At 35.0% G+C, this 19,046-nt stretch overlaps 2 protein-coding genes and 1 pseudogene across 3 annotated transcripts in view; 1 reads left to right on the top strand and 2 right to left on the bottom strand.

Moving 5' to 3' along the window:
- LOC107710643 (BRO1 domain-containing protein BROX) overlaps positions 1-6,501 on the bottom strand; it is an 11,097-nt gene extending 4,596 nt beyond the window's left edge. The window contains exons 1-8 of the mRNA XM_016515470.1: positions 6,392-6,501; positions 5,606-5,719; positions 4,220-4,326; positions 4,005-4,101; positions 2,110-2,205; positions 994-1,066; positions 679-784; positions 494-583 (exon numbers count right to left, since the gene is read on the bottom strand). Of these exons, the coding sequence (XP_016370956.1) occupies positions 494-583; positions 679-784; positions 994-1,066; positions 2,110-2,205; positions 4,005-4,101; positions 4,220-4,326; positions 5,606-5,706 (670 nt within the window). The 5' untranslated portion in view covers positions 5,707-5,719; positions 6,392-6,501. The remainder of the gene's footprint in view (positions 1-493; positions 584-678; positions 785-993; positions 1,067-2,109; positions 2,206-4,004; positions 4,102-4,219; positions 4,327-5,605; positions 5,720-6,391) is intronic.
- A 954-nt stretch (positions 6,502-7,455) lies between these two features.
- On the top strand, positions 7,456-12,925 carry aida (axin interactor, dorsalization associated). 2 transcript variants are annotated; one of them, XM_016515468.1, is made up of 10 exons: positions 7,456-7,768; positions 8,458-8,524; positions 8,720-8,773; positions 9,009-9,063; positions 9,516-9,579; positions 9,833-9,903; positions 10,963-11,085; positions 11,172-11,294; positions 12,083-12,200; positions 12,285-12,925. In XM_016515468.1, the coding sequence occupies exons 1-10, from the start codon at positions 7,662-7,664 to the stop codon at positions 12,379-12,381; spliced, it is 879 nt and encodes a 292-aa protein (XP_016370954.1). In that variant the 5' UTR covers positions 7,456-7,661; the 3' UTR covers positions 12,382-12,925. The 2 variants fall into 2 exon arrangements, with proteins under 2 accessions (XP_016370954.1, XP_016370953.1); XM_016515467.1 differs by having other exon boundaries at positions 9,833-9,936.
- A 3,461-nt stretch (positions 12,926-16,386) lies between these two features.
- LOC107710642 (melanoma inhibitory activity protein 3-like) overlaps positions 16,387-19,046 on the bottom strand; it is a 36,146-nt pseudogene continuing 33,486 nt past the window's right edge.

The raw sequence follows: 19,046 nt of genomic DNA, 5'->3' as shown, positions 1-19,046 counted from the left end.
ATTCTAATATGCTGATTTGCTGCTCAAGAAACATTTCTGAATATTATTAATGCTGAAAACAGTTGTGCTGCTTCATATTTTTGTGGAAAAACATTTTTTCAGGATTCTTTGATGAATAGAAAGTTCAAAAGAACAGCATTTATTTTAAATAGAAATATTTTGTAACATTATAAATTTCTTTACTGCCACTTTTGGTCAATTTAATACATCCTTGATGAATAAAAATATTAATTTCTTTAAAAAAAAATCTTATGGGCTCTACACTTTTGAATGGCAATGTGTAATATAATAATAGAATTTAGTAATATATACACACACAAACATATACAAGTATATATAAAATATAAAATATATTATTTCAAAAACATATAAGTGATAATTCACCAAAAGAGCTTTGAAATATAGGCCATTTTTAATGCAGAATTAGATAAGAGAGGAGAAAATGAATGAAAGATTCATTACACAAGATCAGAGCATGTGTGTCTAAACCTACCGGCCTTCTGGTAGAAGTTTGCGGTCTCGAACGACAGCGCTGCGATGAGGGAGGCGTTGTGCTTCAGCTCGATGGCTCTGGCAATGGTGACTAAAAACAGAGACACATGAACCATCACACACACACACACACACACACACACACGCAGCAGTTCTCCAGCAATCATGACTGTCAGTGTGTTTTACCCTCCTGAGCCTCTGCCTGACTCTGCACAATGTAGGTGTCAATGACTCGCGGCTCCAGGTCTCGACCCTTCTCTGCTGGAGTGATGAGCCGAGGAATATGAGTCTCCTGACAGGAAACACACCACATGAGCACATTCAGAACGAAAAAAAACAAGTAACAGAGTCAAATATTACCATAAATCAAACAGTAAGCCAATCACGACCATGCATTATCACGTTTAAGGGGTTTTAGGCACTCTATGTGGTAAAACGAGTGTAATGCATGCGCTCTAATGAATTTTTTCTTTCATTTTCCACAAAATCAGCACATTTTACCTTGAGGGTTTTAAATATTCCAGCGGCGATTTTCAAACTCTTGTGAACATCTTTGGCCTCGTCCTCTGTGATGCTACAATTTAAAACAAAACAACCTGTCTTTAATGAAATACAAATATCGAATGATCAAATATCTAACTAAACGTTCCGATATAATTTATGACACATATAAATGTTCCTGTGGCTCAGTGGTAGAGCATTGCGATAGCAGCGCAAAAGGTCGTGGGTTCGATTCCCAGGGAACACACATACTGGTAAAAAAATGTATAGCCTGAATGCACTATAAGTCGCTTCGGATAAAAGCGTCTGCTAAATGCATAAATTATTATTATTAAATTAAATATAATGTATTACACACTGGGGTAATGCACAGTCAGTCAAGTTTAATTTGTGATAATGACCAGCTGATGACCAGTACATTATATACATCAACTCATTTATTTCACAGCTACTTACCAAAGAAAGAAAGAAATAATATCTAGATTTAGAATGATTTTTAAATGATTTTATTACGTGGGAAGAAGGAGCGGAGTGATGTGAAAGACTCAGTGTTATATTAGTATTATTTAAACATTTATTAATAATTTAATTTAGTTAGATTTTTCAGTTTTAATTTCATTATTTAAGTTATTAATTATTATTTAATTATTATTTAAATTATTTTTGTTAATTCTAGTTTAAGTTATAGTCACTTTTCTATGCTTTTATTTATTTATTTATATATTTTTATTTCGCTTTTATTTTTAGTTTAGTTTTAGTAATTGTAACATTAATCGCCAATGCAACATTTCTCATTTTCATTTTTTACTTTTTTAAATACAAGAAATAAAGCTGATATCCATTTCAGCTTTTTTTTTTAATAGTTTTATGTTTAGTTTAGACATGACATAGTTGAGACATGAAACTAGCACAACTATGTAGGAAATTGGTTGCCTGGTTTTAAAAGTGGAACAATTCTGAACTCCTCACAACATCAGATACGTGTGTTCTGCTCTAGCAGCTGTAGACATAACTTCTCTGAGAGAGGACAAACTGCCTAAAAGCTAAAGCACAGCATATAATATTTTAAATGACAGAATCCAATCATTCTAGAGAGCAGTAACACATGTAACTTACTTCTCCTTTCCGGCCAGTCGTGAGGCAAACTTGGAGTACCAGACGGCGACATTAAACGCCATAGACACCAGCTCAAAAACCGCATCCTGCTGGGCACTGAAAAACACAAATCATATTTTATTCCCATCAAACCATGTTATTCTACTTCAAACTCAACTGTCATTTTCATAAAAGCTCGTCAAATCAGATCAATGTCAATAAGGACGTGTAGCATAACATGCCTTCAATTAAAAAAAAACATGAACTAAATTACACAAGATAACAGAAAATAAGAAAAGAAAACACAGGTTCATTTGCAGTGAGGACGAACACAGTTTGTTCAGAACACAATGTGTTTTGTGTTATTAATAATTAGCTTGATAAATATAATAAATAATGCATTTCAGTGTTGTCTTCTTTTGGGCATCACTTTACACTAAAAAAAGATTTTTTTCCAAAGTTGTAAATAAAACAAAGCTTATTGAAGTACATTTTACAGCAAAATACGATTTCAGGGTTTCTACTTCAAAATTTCACATTTTATTCAATGCGTTACTTGCCATTTCTTTGTAATTATTTCTTGAAATTTACAAGCAATTTCAGAGTAAAAACCGTTTCAAAGTTAATCCTACACCAATATTTGTCAGTGTACTTGAAGCCTTTATGTATATTAGGGCTGTCAAAATGGCTGAAAAACTAAATTCGAATTTTTTACTTAAATATTATCAATATTCGAATTATATATTCGAATTTAAAAGGCATAATTTCAGTTAGGGGAAAAAAGCTGTTTGCTTCTCTCCTGAGGCCACAAGAGGGCGCATCGAGCAAAATATTATGCACGTTTCTTCAAAGCATAATAAAATAACACGACTATCTTCGCATAATGTTTAAAATAATGCTTATAAACCATATATAATTAATAAAGTTGCTTAAACAATTAGAAACAAAACAGCATCATGCATGTATGTATAGTTTAATACAAAGGACCGAAAACCAATCACAAAGAGTACTTTCTTCATTTAAAAACTTGAGATGCAGTGGGATGGGGAAAACCGCCATAAAGTCTTGAGACATGTTTTTTAAAAGTTGAACTTGCATTAATTTTACATGGCTTTCTAAACATGCCGCTCTCTTCTGCGAGACGCGAGTGCAAGTTGTGCAACGGTGATAGATGTCCCTCTAGAAAATGCGATAAATATGCGTTCTGTGTGAACGGCTTGGTTTCGGTTTTGACGTAAACAACATCTTCCCCGCATTGATTGTTCTCTTTTTCTGCAATATTTTGAATGAACAACGTAGCAGCGCCGCATCTAGTGGCTTCAACTGGACAGGCTAACAAAAGCATTAAAATGCAACGACACTTACATCGTCGTCGCATTTCGTGCGCCACTGATAAGGCTGCCTGACGCACACCTAAAATTCATCTATTAATTCAATTAATGTGGATTTTCATTTTAAATTCGACGAATATTTGAAATTCAAATTTTTTTTTTGACAGCCCTAATGTATACGGTAATGCATTGCATCTTTTCATAAATTGTAACCAAAGTTAAAATGCATTATAATATCTGCAGATTACATTTGAAATTGGTTGTTTGTTGTGTTTAATCCATTATAGTTGTAACAGGAGCAACAATGAATAAATAATTATTATAATGTATTGCAACTGTGGTTACAATTATTCATGAGATCAAACAATGCATTATAAGGTGCATTACAAGGCATAATTAATGCATTAAAATGCTTTTATAATGCATTATATATAAAGGCCTTATGTATTACTCATTATTGTTTACTTTTGCACAACTTTCTTCACCAATGAAATGTAAAATTTAGGTCCTAAAAAGGGAAACCAGTTGAAAACCACTGAAGTAAACCACATTGTGTAATAGTTCCAGTAACTCTTTCTGAGTTACCTTGCGATATTTCCCTGTAAAGTGTCAGTCCATTTGAAGTTCTGGATGAATCGGAGCTTATTCTCTTGCGTGGTTCCATCCAGTGGCAAAATGAATCCTATAACAACAACAACAACAACAACATATCTCTGAGCAGAATTAATGCAAATGCATAAAATGTAGCCTGAGCAACACGGAAATATCTGAGTGGAGAGGAAATATAATAGTGCACAAACCCTGTATAAGAGCAAAATATTCATCACTGGATTTCTTCATGATCTCTGGGGTGCATGTGGCATCTGTGAACATGTCCAGCAGTCGGGCCCGCGTCGTTCTCAAGTCACTGAGACACAGATTTAATATTTATATTAGGAAAATCATACAGTAGGGTGACCGTACATCCTCTTTTTCCCAGACGGGATTTCTAAATTGCCTAAAATATCCATGTTTTGGCTTTGTTTGACGTGCTCTCTACAGTCCTCACACATTACATGTACACATTCTTGCATTGTTTTGACCGTTCTCTGTAGATCCCGCCTTCTCGCACGCCACAATTGGTCGATTATCCACAATGCCTGCACGCTATTGGTCAAACTACTTTTCAGTCATTACCATCAGCAAGTATGAAAACAATAGGAAAACAAAGCCAAAACCTGGACATTTTAGTCAATTTATAAATCCCATGGACGTACGGTCGTCCTAACATACACTACCAGTCAAAAGTTTTAAAACAGTAAGATTTTTTATGTTTTTTAAAGAAGTCTCTTCTGCTCAGCAAGCCTGCATTTATTTGATCAGAAATACAGCAAAAGCAGTAATATTGTGAAATATTTTTACTATTTAAAATAACTGCTTTCTTTTTGCATTTTCAGCATCATTACTCCAGTCTTCAGTGTCACATGATCTTCAGAAATCATTCTAATATTCTGATTTGCTACTCAAGAAACATTTCTCATTATTATTAACAGCGGAGTAGAATTTTTTCAGGTTTCTTTGATGAATAGAAAGTTCAGAAGAACAGCATTTATCTGAAATAGAAATCTGTTGTAACATGATAAATGTCTTTATCATCACTTTTGATCAATTTAAAGCACCTTTGCAAAATAAAAGTATTCATTTCTAAACATTCCCAAATGTTTTTTTTTTTTTTATTATACTGACTCCAATCTTTTGAATGGTAGAGTGTATAATGTTACAAAAGCTTTTTATTTCAGATAAATGCTATTCTTCTGAACTTTCTATTCATCAAAGAAACCTAAAAAAAAATTCTACTCGGCTGTTTTCAACATAATAATAATAATATATGTTTGTTGAGCAGCAAATCAGCATATTAGAATGATTTCTGAAGGATCATGTGACACTGAAGACTGGAGTAATGATGCTGAAAATTCAGTTGTAAAATGGATGTAAAATCACAGGAATAAATTATATTTTAAAATATATTCAAAAAGAAAGCAGTTATTTTAAATAGTAAAAATATTTCACAATATTACTGCTTTTGCTGTATTTCTGATCAAATAAATGCAGGCTTGCTGATGTTTAAAAAACATTAAAAATCTTACTGTTTTAAAACTTGACTGGTAGTGTACAATGAATATATAACAGCAGAATAAAATGCTCACTTGCAGATCTTATTGGCAGCGGGACTGGATGCCACGCCGTACAGGTTGAAGGACACGGGCGCCGTGGCTTTCAGAGGGTTTCGATGGAACCAGTGAGTCATGGTGAGAAGATACCTGAACGAGAAGAAAGATGCTTATCAATTTCAGTTTACTTTGATACTTGATTTTAAGGACATTTTATTTTCTGTTGTAACGTTCAGAGTGAAATCTGGATCCTGACCATCTGAGAACCACTGGTTATTCTTGAGAAACACAAAAACACGTCCAGTCGACCAAAACTCTCGACTAGTCTAGAGATGATGTGATTTCTACATAAAGGAGAGTCTTCACAGAAGTTATTTGAACTAGTTTCAATGCTTGAGACGGATATACAAGTCATAAGCAACTAAACGACTGAGCACATTTCAGTATCTATTAATACTACGCAGTGCATTTTCATATTAAGAAGAAATATTTAACACTTAAGAGATCATAAGATCAAACTAGTTTATCGTTTCTGTGTGAATGATCAGATTCATTTGATTTTGAACATCTCGGCCTTGTTTATCAACAGATCTATATGAATAAAAACGGCACACTAGTTACAAACTACCTGCTGTTGATGCTTTATCGTCTACAAATGAAAACACGCTGATCTGTGATCTTTATGTTGTTCATAACATGATTAAAACCTGAGAGAAATCAACTGAGTCAGAGACTCGCTATCCAACAGCAGCTACTACACGCTCAAATCTCACAACAGACTCTTAACACTCGATTTAAACGAAACAGACTTTGTCTTCATACCAGAAAAGCGTCGACTGTCAGATGTTTGTTGTTTTAATCGGCGAGAGTCCAGAGATGTAGATCAGGAAAGGCCAAAACAATGAACGCGCTTCCTGTATGACGTATATCGGGCGGTGACGTCACGCCCACTGGCTTACGTAATTATTTTGGCGCGTGTTTTGGTGGCGTTTTATAACTGGTTGTGTTTGTACATTATCGTTTTTGTTTCTTTATGCAAAAAAGAAGTTTATAATTTTGAATGTGCAATAAAATAATTTGTATATGTGAGTACAGACAGTCTAAAGGAAATGGATACAAATTGTACTTTTTTTACGACGTACATAAGTCAGAATGACTAAAAAAAAAAATATATATGTATATATAAATAAAATAAAAAAACCTGTTATATCCAACAATTAACCAATTCACTTACATTAGAGCTTGATGCCTCCAATATGGTAATATGTATAATAAATGTAATATAGAGATGTACATTATGGTTATAGAGAAATAGAGAAATATATATATATAAATATATAGAGAAATATGTATTTAATCTTTTTTTTATTAAATAGCTTTTAATTTTAATTTTATTTAGTTTAAATTTGGTTGCGTTTTGTCGTTTTTATTAGTTTTTCTTTTTAAATACATCCATATAGTTTTATGCTTTAGTTTATTTCGTTTTAGTAGTTTTACTTCAAACTAAATAATAATGAGAAGTGTTGCCTAGGCAACTAGCTGAAATAAAATATTGTATTTCAGTTCATATATATTTAATTAGCTATTTATAAATAGTTTAAAATGTTACATTACATTACAGGATTTATTTTGTGTAATAAAAGTTAAAATATATTTTTAACTCATTTGTGTTTTATCGATGTGCTATCAGTGTGATACAATTAAGTATCATTGGATGTGAAATTAATCCCACATTATTACTGACTAAGACAAGAAAATGTTATTTATATAGCGCTTTATTAGTCACTAATTACACTATTTTCACAAAGGTCTCGTGAATTCTTATAAGGTTCGTATCCCTCACGTCTTCTTTAGTCTTGAGCGCATATTAGGACTTTTATTTTGAAAACGTCGCTAGATGGAAGCGCCTTCCGGCGCAGTCGCAGGTAGTTCGGTTGCACTCGCATCGGGCCTGTGTCGGTGTGCGGCGGAGCCACCGGTGCATCCGGAGCCCAGTGCGTTTCCCGGCGGTGCGCAGCAATGCGGTGCTGGAGATAAAACTTCACCAGCGATGTCAGAGCCCGGAGCTTTCGCCTAACTTTAACCCGAGAAGATGTCAGATGTCACCAAAACCGTCCAGAAATGGCACGCGAGTTTTAAAAAGGGCACGGACTTTGATTCGTGGGGGCAGCTGGTGGAAGCCATCGATGAGTATCACATGTAAGTTGCGTATGTTTGATCAAAATAAACAAATATTTTTGGCGATCTCTGGATCAGTGAGGGGTGGAAGGTTTTTTTTTTTCTACAAACAATACAAATGGAACTTACATGACAAGTGATACATTGCAATTACACAAAGTTGCGATTTAACGATAGATTCGCGTGTTCTTGCATTGTTCGAGTTGATGCATGAGATGCGGTGAGTAAATAAACAAGTGTTGGGTGTTTGACAGCATGTTTGCAGTATGTTGTTGTGCGCCACACCCTCCAGCACTGCGTGGAGTTTCTGTCTCAAGCTGACAGCCATCAGACACAACACATTCACTGTTTCTGTTCTTCACACTCTACTTTTGCATTTTATTCACGGATTTAATGTGCATTCGTTCGTGGAGCACAGTGTCAACAACTGCAGTACTGTCATAAAGACAAGGACTTTTATTATGTATTCTCTTACAGTATATATTCCATCTCTTAGCTGGACAGCAAATGTGTCTATAAACAAAGTTATCATTCAAGTTGTTTTAATTCTTTAGTTTGAAGTCTTGTGGTGTGATTTATTTCCCCCATGGGGGGGCCATCATGATCTATGAATCACAGAAACATGTGGATAGAAATATATTTAGTATTTCCATGTAGAAATTAAAAAGACATTCAGTCATTTGTAACCAATTATTGTGATGTTTCATCAGACTCGCGAGGCAGCTTCAGAAAGCAGTGCAGTCGTCAAACTCGCATGATTTCACAAAGGAGCAGAAGGCAAGTCTGTTTCCCAGAGATGACAGCTGTCAATCATTTTTTTTGATGCTTAACATGACAGCAGATGCAATCCCAAATTTGGAATTGATGTTAAAATATTTCAAATTATATTTATTATTTAGATGTTTGTTCTTTTTTTCTTGCTCTGTTATCTCACAATATCAATATCAATTATTTTATTCATTTATTTTCCAGAAAACCCTTGGAAAGTTTGCAACATGCCTTGAAATGCGAAGTGCGTCCTTACAGGTTAGTGTCGTTATGAAACGAGTCTAAATGACCGCCGGACGAGATGGGAGTTAATCACTTACAGCTTCTTCAGAAAACGGAAAAATCTGTTGATATGTATTATTGCTGAAACCGTCCTGTCGGTGGTGTATTTATTATGTAGCTCACATTGTGAATATAATGATTGAGAAGAATGCGCAGATTATCAGTGCTATTGCTAACTTTAAACTATGATTCTGCTGTTTTTCTTTGGCAGTGCACACAATCTCAAGAGGAGTTCAAGTTAGAAGACCTGAAAAAACTGGAGCCCAGTATGTACATATATATGTGAATATGAATGATTTTAACCCTATAAAGCCTGCTGGGTCATATTTAGGGCCCGAGCACCAATGGTGCGAAGACCCTCTTGGAATTGAAATATTCTCACTATATCAGACTATATGAGCCATAAAAGCCTGATGTATCACAAATGATACAAATAGGGTTGCAAAAAGGTGGAAAATTTCCAGTAAATTTCAGAAACATTCCAGGATTTTTTGGAATATTCCAGGGATTTTTGGGAAAGTTTCCGGAAATTTTCCACCCCTTTGCAACCCTAGATACAAAACAAAAACACGCATGCAAACTTGTTTATATTTGGTCTAAAGGTTCAGTAAACTGTTCCATTTAAAAAAAAAAAAAAAAGATTTCATATGTTAAAAACTCTGATATATCTATAGAAATATTTTATATAAATCACTGCTATTCTTCTGTTTCTCCACAGTTATTAAGAACATTCTGACTTGCAACAAAGATTTCCCTTTTGATGTCCAACCAGTGCCTTTGAGGTATTTCTTTAATGTTTGTTTATAGAACAGATAGTTCCGGTCCTGGATGCTGATTGGTCAATCCAGCGTTCCATTTATATCATTATGCTATAAAGAGTGTTGTTAGGCATGATTATCATCTCAAACTTTTGAAGATACTTACTATACTAATATACGTTGTTCCAATAGAATCTCTTGTTGTTTCACAGATTTTAGCAAGCATGTGTTTGTATTTCTGCTGCAGTGATTGGTCATTGATTCTGGGTGTTTTTAGGAAGATTCTTGCGCCGGGTGAGGAGGAGAACCTCGAGCTTGAGGAGGAGCTGGACGCTGGGACTGGAGCAGGTTCAACACCATCATTCCCTTCAAGGGTTCCTGGTGATTCACTTCATAGTGCACGACGTTCAGCTGGACTTACTTTGATGCACTTCTTGTTATGGATATGAGCAGCCTTAAATATGATTTTTCAGCCTTAAAAAAAAAAATCAGGCAAATAACACTCAAGAAATTGTCAAAGTCTAGCTTTTGTTCAGTGTCATTTTAGTATCATTGATATACTATTGTAATTTTTGTTAATATTTTGAATTAGATTTTCTTTTCATTTTAATTTGAGTTAGTTTTCATTTTGTTGTGTTTGTCATTTTGTTATATATGTCCATATAGTTTTATGTTTTAGATCATATCGTTTTAGTTATTTTATGACTTCAACTTCAAACTAGATAAAAATGAGAAATAATGCCTTGGCAATAATAATAATAAATAAAATTGTATTTCAGTTAATATTTAAGTTATGCACTGCAAAAATGATTTTAATAGTATTTCTGTCTTGTTTTGCATTACAAATACCTAAACATTCTTAAATCAACATACATTAAGCAAAATACATTTTTTTTTTTTTTTTAAATTGTATCAAAATCAAGTGTTTTTTTGTTTTTTCTAAGAAAAAATATCTGCCAATGGGGCAAGAAAAATAATAGTTTTCCCTTTGAATTAGATTTTTTTTCTTACCCCAATGGCAGATTTTTTTCTTGTTTTAAGCAAAAACTAAAAAAAAAAAAAGTGATACATTTTTCAGAAAACAAGACGTAATATCTTAAATCATTTTGCTTCAAGTAAATGTATCTTGATTAATGAACGTTTAGATGTTTGTACTAGAAAACAAGACAAAAACACTGAGTAAGAAAATCATTTTTTGCACTGAATTTTTTGAAGGTTTTAGTTTAGCAATAATAACCCGAGCTCTGTTACGGCAATATTACATTTAAGATAAGTAAACAGTAGATGAACTTACAATAGTGAAATTCACTTTCAGAGAAACTGATCCATTTTCTGTATCAATAAGCAAACAAATTCTCATTTGTGCCAGTTTTTACAGTTTTAATGAAAGTTTGACGTCTTTGACAGGTACGCTGTTACCACGGTTACCCTCAGAGCCTGGAATGACTTTGCTCTCGCTGACGATAGAGAAGATCGGTCTGAAAGACGCAGGACAGTGCATCGACCCGTACATTACAGTCAGTGTTAAAGGTAGAACTCCGCAGCGCTCGTTATGGTCATATCAGATCTGTCCTGACATTTTTCTTACATTTCAATCTTGCCTTTTCACCCTCCAGATCTGAACGGTATAGACTTGAACCCGGTTCAGGACACGCCAGTGGCCGCGCGGAAGGAGGACACGTATATTCATTTCAGCGTGGATGTAGAAATCCAGAAACATCTAGAAAAACTACCAAAAGGTCTCACTTTGCTCTTAATGGAATATTTCACCCAAAAATGAAAATTTGCTCCATCTGAGATCTAGATGAGTTCGTTTCTTCATCAGATTTGGAGAAATGTAGCATTGCATCACTTGCTGTGAATGGGTGCCGTCAGAATGAGAGTCCAAACAGCTGATAAAAACATCACAATAATCCACACCACTCCAGTCCAATCAGTTAACATCTGGAGAAGACAAAAGCTGCATGTTTTGTAAGAAACAAATCTATAATTAAGATGTTTTTAACTTCAAACTGGCCATAATCCACAATAACGCTTCCTTCAGTGAAAAAGGGTTCTGGTGTGAATCAGGAGAGAAATCTGCACAGATCAAGCAGCGTTTAAACAGCTCTAAACCAATATGTGGCTGGATTTTGATGTGAGAGACAACAGGAGATGCACTTTCTCACTGGAGGAAGCGTTATTATGCATTATGGACTCCATAATTTTATCCAATAGGATCCGTTTAAAGTTAAAACATCTTAATGATGGATTTGTCTTCTCCAGATGTTAACTGATGGACTGAAGTGGTGTGGATTACTTGTGGATTATTGTGATGTTTTTATCAGCTGTTTGGACTCTCATTCTGACGGCACCCATTCACTGCAGAGCATCCATTGCTGAGCAACTGATGTAATGCTACATTTCTCCAAATCTGATGAAGAAACAAACTCATCTACATCTTGCATTAAGACTCAAGAGATGGTGTATGAAATATATTTCAGCATATTTTTGTGGTTGATCATTATTGCGTTTGCCTCTTCTGTAGGTGCAGCTATTTTCTTCGAATTCAAACACTATAAACCCAAGAAAAGATTCACAAGCACTAAGTGTTTTGCTTTCATGGAAATGGATGAGATCAAACCAGGTCCCATTGTTATAGAACTGTGAGTACCAGAGTTATTCAGAGTTGGTTGCATCTACTACATTCATTCATTGTGTTTATGGATTGCATATTAATCTGATTTTAGGTACAAGAAACCAACCGACTTCAAGAGGAAAAAACTCAACCTCCTGACAAAGAAACCACTTTACCTGCACCTCAACCAGACTTTGCACAAAGACTAAACAAAGATCCGACAGCCGGACGCTTGATGGACAGTAGAGTTATGTTTCTCAGATACGTTTGGTGCATCGCCTCTCACATTCCTTGCAATATCGGACACTTTTCTTCATATCTCCAGTCTGAAGTTTGGGACACAGCCTGATTTCTCCACGGTGCTTCATCCGAGAGAGAGAGAGAGAACTGAACAATTTCAAAAACTGAATTGTGTACAAATGCTCCGTATGATGAGTTCTGATGGAAACTGATGGATATGACTTGGATATAACACAACTCCCCATTGGTTTTTTTATATTTTTATCGCATTAAAAAAACCGCTCGCCCTCATCTTCCAAACCTGTATGCTGTTTATGTATTATTTGAAAGTCTCTTTTTCATGAAATTTAATTTTATAGTCTTTTAAGACAAAGCACCATTATTAAACATCATAAAAACAATCCATTTTATATTCGTTTTCTTAAGCCATACAAAAGCTTTGCAGACTTAAAGCAGCACTATGTAACTTTTTCTGTGTTCAAAATTTGCTAAATGTATATAATGAGCGAGTACATCATGAATTAATCTTCCAAACCGCGTTTTTGTCTTATTCCGAATCACTCCGGTACACTTATAATAAGTACTTATATTTGGACTATTGTAGCCTGGTCACCGCTGCGGAGTAACACATACCTGCGTGAATCGCCACAGACATAAACTTAGAGAAGTAGCTCCGGTTAGAATGTTCTTCCGCGGGTTGTGTGCAGTTCTGTTTATTAACCGCTAGAGCGCCAAAAGTTACATAGTGCTGCTTTAACATTAAACAGTTATTCAGTGAAAACCCTATATTTTCTAACCAGTACGGTGTTCGGTTATGATTTGTTGATTCTTAAAACCGATCGAATCTGAACATATTATAACTTCGGTTTGGTTTTTGTGTATGCATACAAAAAACAGCATACAAATTTGGAATTATACACTCAGAAAAAAAGGTACAAAAGTTGTCACTGGGGCGGTACCTTTTCAAAAGGTACACTTTTGTACCTTTTAAGTACTAATATGTACCTTTAAGGTACCAATATGGACTCTTCGGGTACAAAGGTGTGCCTTTTGAAAAGGTACCGCCCCAGTGACAACTTTTGTACCTTTTTTTTTCTGAGAGTGTATGAGGGTGAGTAAATAATGACAGAAAATTAACTTTTGAATGAACTATTCCTTTATAAATGTTGTTTAACAGACAAGTTTATTGCTTGCTAATGCTACCTACATGGAGTACATGAAAACCCTAAACAGCACTAAACATCTCAAATATATAAACATGTTGGTTTTTGAGATTTTCCACAGCAGTGTTGGGTAGCTGCTCATCAGCTGGCTAATATTATTAATGTAGCATTTCAAGGCATTAATACGTTTCTTTGAAATTATGGTGTTTGACTCAATATTATTCTATAATACTCTAGATCACAATGACTTTGCAGTACTCTGTAATAGATATTCCAGAAGTTTAATTAAATATGACTCAGAAAAGCCAGTAATATATATGGTCATTTAAGTTCATATTCACAGGCTTTTAATCATATGAAGGGAGAAACTGGAGCAGTTCAAGCATTAGCGTGTACGCTTTGTAATTAGCTCCCATACTTTATTCTATGATTAATAGTTCAGTCTGGTTAGTTTGAGGAAATTACTTACTTCTGGATTAGTTTCTCAAACAGTTTCAACCAAGTTTACTAAAAGATTTCTGACGTTTGACACGACTGCTTATTTCATTACATTTTTATTGTCACAGGAATTTTCCAGCTTAAAAAAAATGTAATTCAATAAGGAAAAAACGAATGGAGATGCTATCCCACATCGGGCTGTTTAATTGAAGTGAATGTCATGTCAGCGTTATATATGGTCATTTAAGTTCATATTCACAGGCTTTTAATCATATGAAGGGAGAAACTGGAGCAGTTCAAGCATTAGCGTGTACGCTTTGTAATTAGCTCCCATACTTTATTCTATGATTAATAGTTCAGTCTGGTTAGTTTGAGGAAATTACTTACTTCTGGATTAGTTTCTCAAACAGTTTAAACCAAGTTTACTAACAGATTTCTGACGTTTGACACGACTGCTTATTTCATTACAGTTTTATTGTCACAGGAATTTTCCAGCTTAAAAAAATGTAATTCAATAAGGAAAAAACGAATGGAGATGCTATCCCACATCGGGCTGTTTAATTGAATTGAATGTCATGTCAGCGTTGGAGTCTCGGAATCAACTAAATGGTTAAAAAGTATTGCATTTCTGTGAAGACTTTATACATCATGTTGTTTGATGGCGTGTGTTATTACACAGCTTTTTCAAATGTCTCATTTCTAATAAATGACAATGCTGCTTGAATCATGAATGTTCTATAAATATACTTCAGTCTGAAATATATATATATGACATAATGAGAACATGCAGGCAAATCTTGGCACGATTAATTGCTAAATGCCTGGAATAACCTGGATTTATGGGAAGTGCATCATTAGTGCAGAGTGAAATCCCATGTGAGCCAGTTTGCTATATAAAGACGTTGAGACACAAGCTCCCTAAAAGTATGTAAACACAATAGTGCAAATTTAATCGCATTAGATAATAAAACGTTTTCTTCGAACTAGCTGGTGTTTTAGTGGATGAATGAAGTCATCAGCATGATCCACTAACCACAAATATAAAAATCACATAATACTTCATTTGCAATGCTACATCTATTATTTTTAACATTTTAAACCATGCAAACTTTAAACTTTTTTAATTGCAAGTGCATCTTTCTTAAAATAGATACTAAAAGTTTGATAGTGTCTAATGCAAGCACATTCAGATATTTTTAAGCATGTCCTATTCTGGTAGGATCACTTTTTTTTTGTAAATGCTGTAGTTAATGTTACTAAAACTTACTAGACAAAAACGTATTGACTTTTCTCACTCAGGGTATCACAACTTGCCAAAAAATGGATAATTTTTGTACCTTTTTACACTTTGTGGTGTTCCAGGTCAAAAATGACCCACCAAAAATAGCTTATACATTTCTTATGCTAGATCACCAAATACTGGATTTAATCTTTTTATCCACTTGTCTTCCTTTAATTAGCACCTTTTGTATTTCTTTTTGAAACGGACTGATCATAAGCCTCATTGATCTGAGCTCATGCACCTCAGTTTCTGAGTGAACACTGCCAAAATTATCCACAAGTAATGCTTTTTTTCTATCAAAAACTGGGCATAAGCTCAGATCAACGAGGCCTTGTGCTATCGAAATAAAACAAGTTGACAAAAAGATCGAATCTAACATTTGCTGATAATATATAGCACAATAATGAGATTTGCACGCAATATTTAAAAGGCCGGTCATATTTGACCAGGAAAACCATTAGGAAAGGATTTTCAGCACAGCAAGTGTTAAGTGAGTAAATACTCTTTGAGGGAAATGCTGGCATGATTAATTGCTTAATGCAAATGTCCTGTATTAATTAGTCCAGAGCAAAATCGCTGACTCCTCATGGGAGTTCTTGTTGAAAGATGTTCAGACGCATGACGGTGGATTCGCAAGTAAACACATTCATCAAACCTACAGGAAAAAATAAGCTTTATTCAAATCAATGCCACATATTTTTAAAACCGTTTCTTCGCTAGGATTTCAACACGATGCAGACACTCTTACTGCGCACATGATACATCCTCTCAACACACTCCCTAAAATAATATACTCTAATATCAAACAAAAATGCAAAGAAAAAAGAAAAAAAAAAGACAAAAAAGGTCTATGGATTTTGAGTATTGGAGCATTTTTCCATTTTGTTTCCAAAAGCATCGCACGAAAAATCATTCATGGGCCTCGTTCATGAAACACGAGCAGATTTTCTGAGAGTAAAACCATTCTGGGAATAAAATTGAGTTTTTTCTTTTTTTTTTTTTTATATATACAGTGGGTACGGAAAGTATTCAGACCCCCTTAAATTTTTCACTCTTTGTTATATTGCAGCCATTTGCTAAAATCATCTCTTCAGAGTCCTCTCACATTAAAGGCATGAGGAAATGGCTTCACGATGTGCCGAAATATCGGCTTGGCATCCCAGAATGCATCAGCACTGGTTCGAGTGGTAGAGATTGTAATGTAACCACATGACAACCACCAGGAAAAAAAATTGAATGCATATTAAATCAAACTATTTCCATAGGAAAGGTTTGCTAATGTATAAAATCAAAACCTCATTATTTCTGTCACAAATGTGTTACTGAAACAAAATTAAGTGTTTTTTTTTCTACCCAAACCTGATTTTGATGGTTAAATATTGAAAAGAATCAGGACCCAACAAAGTCAAGCTGGCGAATCGGCACGTTTTCATATCAAGGTTCACCATCCTGATGGGACGCGTCCGTTGGCGGCTCGCCGTCTCTGGAGTGCTGAGGGATTAGTGGGGAAGCGGTCCCAACGGCGGGCCTCGTCCTGATGAAATAAAGTGAAATGTAAGGTTTCAGCAAGCGGTGAACTGAAAATGAATATCCAGCGTCACTGAACAAAATGGTGACATTTAATTAGCTTTTAAATTGTCAATTTTATAATACAAACAGTAAATATGGTTTTGACGCTCTTTAATGTGGCGTCACAGATCACTTTAACTGTGTAAACACTAGTGATGCACCGAAATTTCAGCAACCAAAATATTTCAGCTGAAACAGCAATTTTCTGTTTTGTTACCAACATGCTAACCATGCTAACAATGTTACAACAACATGCAAGCAAAATGTTAGCCACATTAATCATGCTAGCAACATGCTAACCACATGTTAATCATGTTAAAATATGCTAGCAACAGGCTGACATGATAATCATGTTAAATACATGCTTGGAACATGTTATCGTCATGCTAATGATGTTAACAACATGTTAATAATGCTAACGATGTTAAAACATGCTAGCAAAAACATGCTAGCAAAATGTTAACTTGTCAATAATGCTAACAACATGTTAGCAAACATGCTAATCATGCTATGTTAAATGTTAAAACATGCTAACAAAATGTTAGCAACGTTACTCATGCTTACGACTTGCTAATCATGTTAAAACATGCTAATCATGTTAATGGTAAAACATGCTAGCAAAATGTTAACACGTTAATCATGCTAACAACATGCTAGCAACATGCTAATCATGTTAACAAAGTTAATAATGCTAACAATGTTAAAACATGCTAACAACAAGGTAACATATGCTAATCATGCTAGAAACATGCTAACAACATGCTAATCATGTTGACAATGTTAACACCACATTAATTATACTAACAATGTTAAAACATGCTAGCAACATGCTAAAACATGGCAACATCATGCGAAAACATGGTAAATCGTGCTAGCAACGTGCTAAATCATTCTAGCCACATGCTAGCAGCGTTTATCTATCAATCAATCAAAACTTTCAAACTTCAAGCTTTTACTGCTGCTTCAAACTTTCAGTCTAGGCTTTCTCAAGCCAACATCAAAGTTTGTTCACAAACTTTAGCCAGAAGTTAACGTTCAAATTGTCAATTTAATAATGAAATACAAACAATAAAAGTGGTTTTGACACCCTTTAACGTGGCATGACAGATCGCTTTATAGGCTTGCCGCGATAGACGGTGCTGACGGTGATACCGTTGTTAAGCCGCAATACGGGTTACGTCACTTGCCCACCGCGTCACCGACCCCCACCGTCGTTTTGATTTTTTTATAGTAATAAAAATCATTTAGTTCAGTAAAAGAACAGACACTACAATTAAAAACTGAACGCGGCTGCTCAATGCAGCGTGCCGAACGACAGTCGCATCACAGATCAGATTTCATTTCTCCAGTGAGGAGAGTGAGTCGAGCTGACTGACAGTTGTATTTTGTTGTTGCATTCAAGCAATTTACGCCGAATTGCCGCTAATTCGAAAGTGAAAGTAAAATGCACACGGTGCTTTTAAGCTATTTAAATGCGAAGGAAAGCGAGGAAAAGAGGGAAATTCAAACAAACAATTGCTTTACGCCAAATTGCCGCTATTTGAAAGTGAAAGTAAAATGTGCACGCCGCTTTTGCAAGCTATTTAAAAGAGGAGGAAAAGAGGAAACGCCCCCACCCCCATGTGATACCGGTATTATCGGTGTTGTCACACATCGATTAACCGGTGGGAAAATTTCCTCACCGTCACAACCCTATCGCTTTAACCGTGTAAATACTAGGGCTGGGAGAAAAAATTGATCCATCGATGCATCGCGATTCTCTCTCCAACGATTCTGGATTGATTCTGAGCTTAGTTTTTAACCAGAAGCGCGATGACGCTGGGTTTGCTTTAGAAACACCCGTATTCTGCTTGCTTCCAATTCCTCACACACATACACCACTCGAACGTTCCGTAAAATAATCTTTCATAAAGTTCGGAAAGGTTGAAGCGAATTACAAGGACAATCGCGGGCTTCATTGCACTTGAAAATTTTGCACGCTTTGTTTGATGTAAGTAATCACCAGAAGCGGCTTTACTGACGAGATTCGCATGAAAATCGCATTCTATTTTTTGCCCAGCCCTAACTTGAAGTGTGCGGTCTCGCCTGTCAGTATTTTCCTTACAAATGCTCTACGAAGTCATAATTTATGTGGTTTGGAATGCAATGGACTTATATATTTAAAATATGAACCTCACTAACA

Source organism: Sinocyclocheilus rhinocerous, unplaced genomic scaffold (genome assembly GCF_001515625.1).
Source record: "Sinocyclocheilus rhinocerous isolate Xijiao unplaced genomic scaffold, SAMN03320098_v1.1 scaffold4856, whole genome shotgun sequence".
Lineage (NCBI taxonomy): Eukaryota > Metazoa > Chordata > Actinopteri > Cypriniformes > Cyprinidae > Sinocyclocheilus > Sinocyclocheilus rhinocerous.
Note: the sequence above shows the minus strand (reverse complement) of the source record. Positions and strands in the feature narration are given on the sequence as shown.

Bases quoted from the DNA above. Each gene is read 5' to 3' on its own strand.
- aida (XM_016515467.1), top strand. From the start codon at position 7,662: ATGTCAGATGTCACCAAAACCGTCCAGAAATGGCACGCGAGTTTTAAA. The intron at 9,580-9,832 runs GTATTTCTTTAA...GGGTGTTTTTAG, and splicing joins GTCCAACCAGTGCCTTTGAG to GAAGATTCTTGCGCCGGGTG. The intron at 11,295-12,082 runs GTCTCACTTTGC...CCTCTTCTGTAG, and splicing joins TCTAGAAAAACTACCAAAAG to GTGCAGCTATTTTCTTCGAA.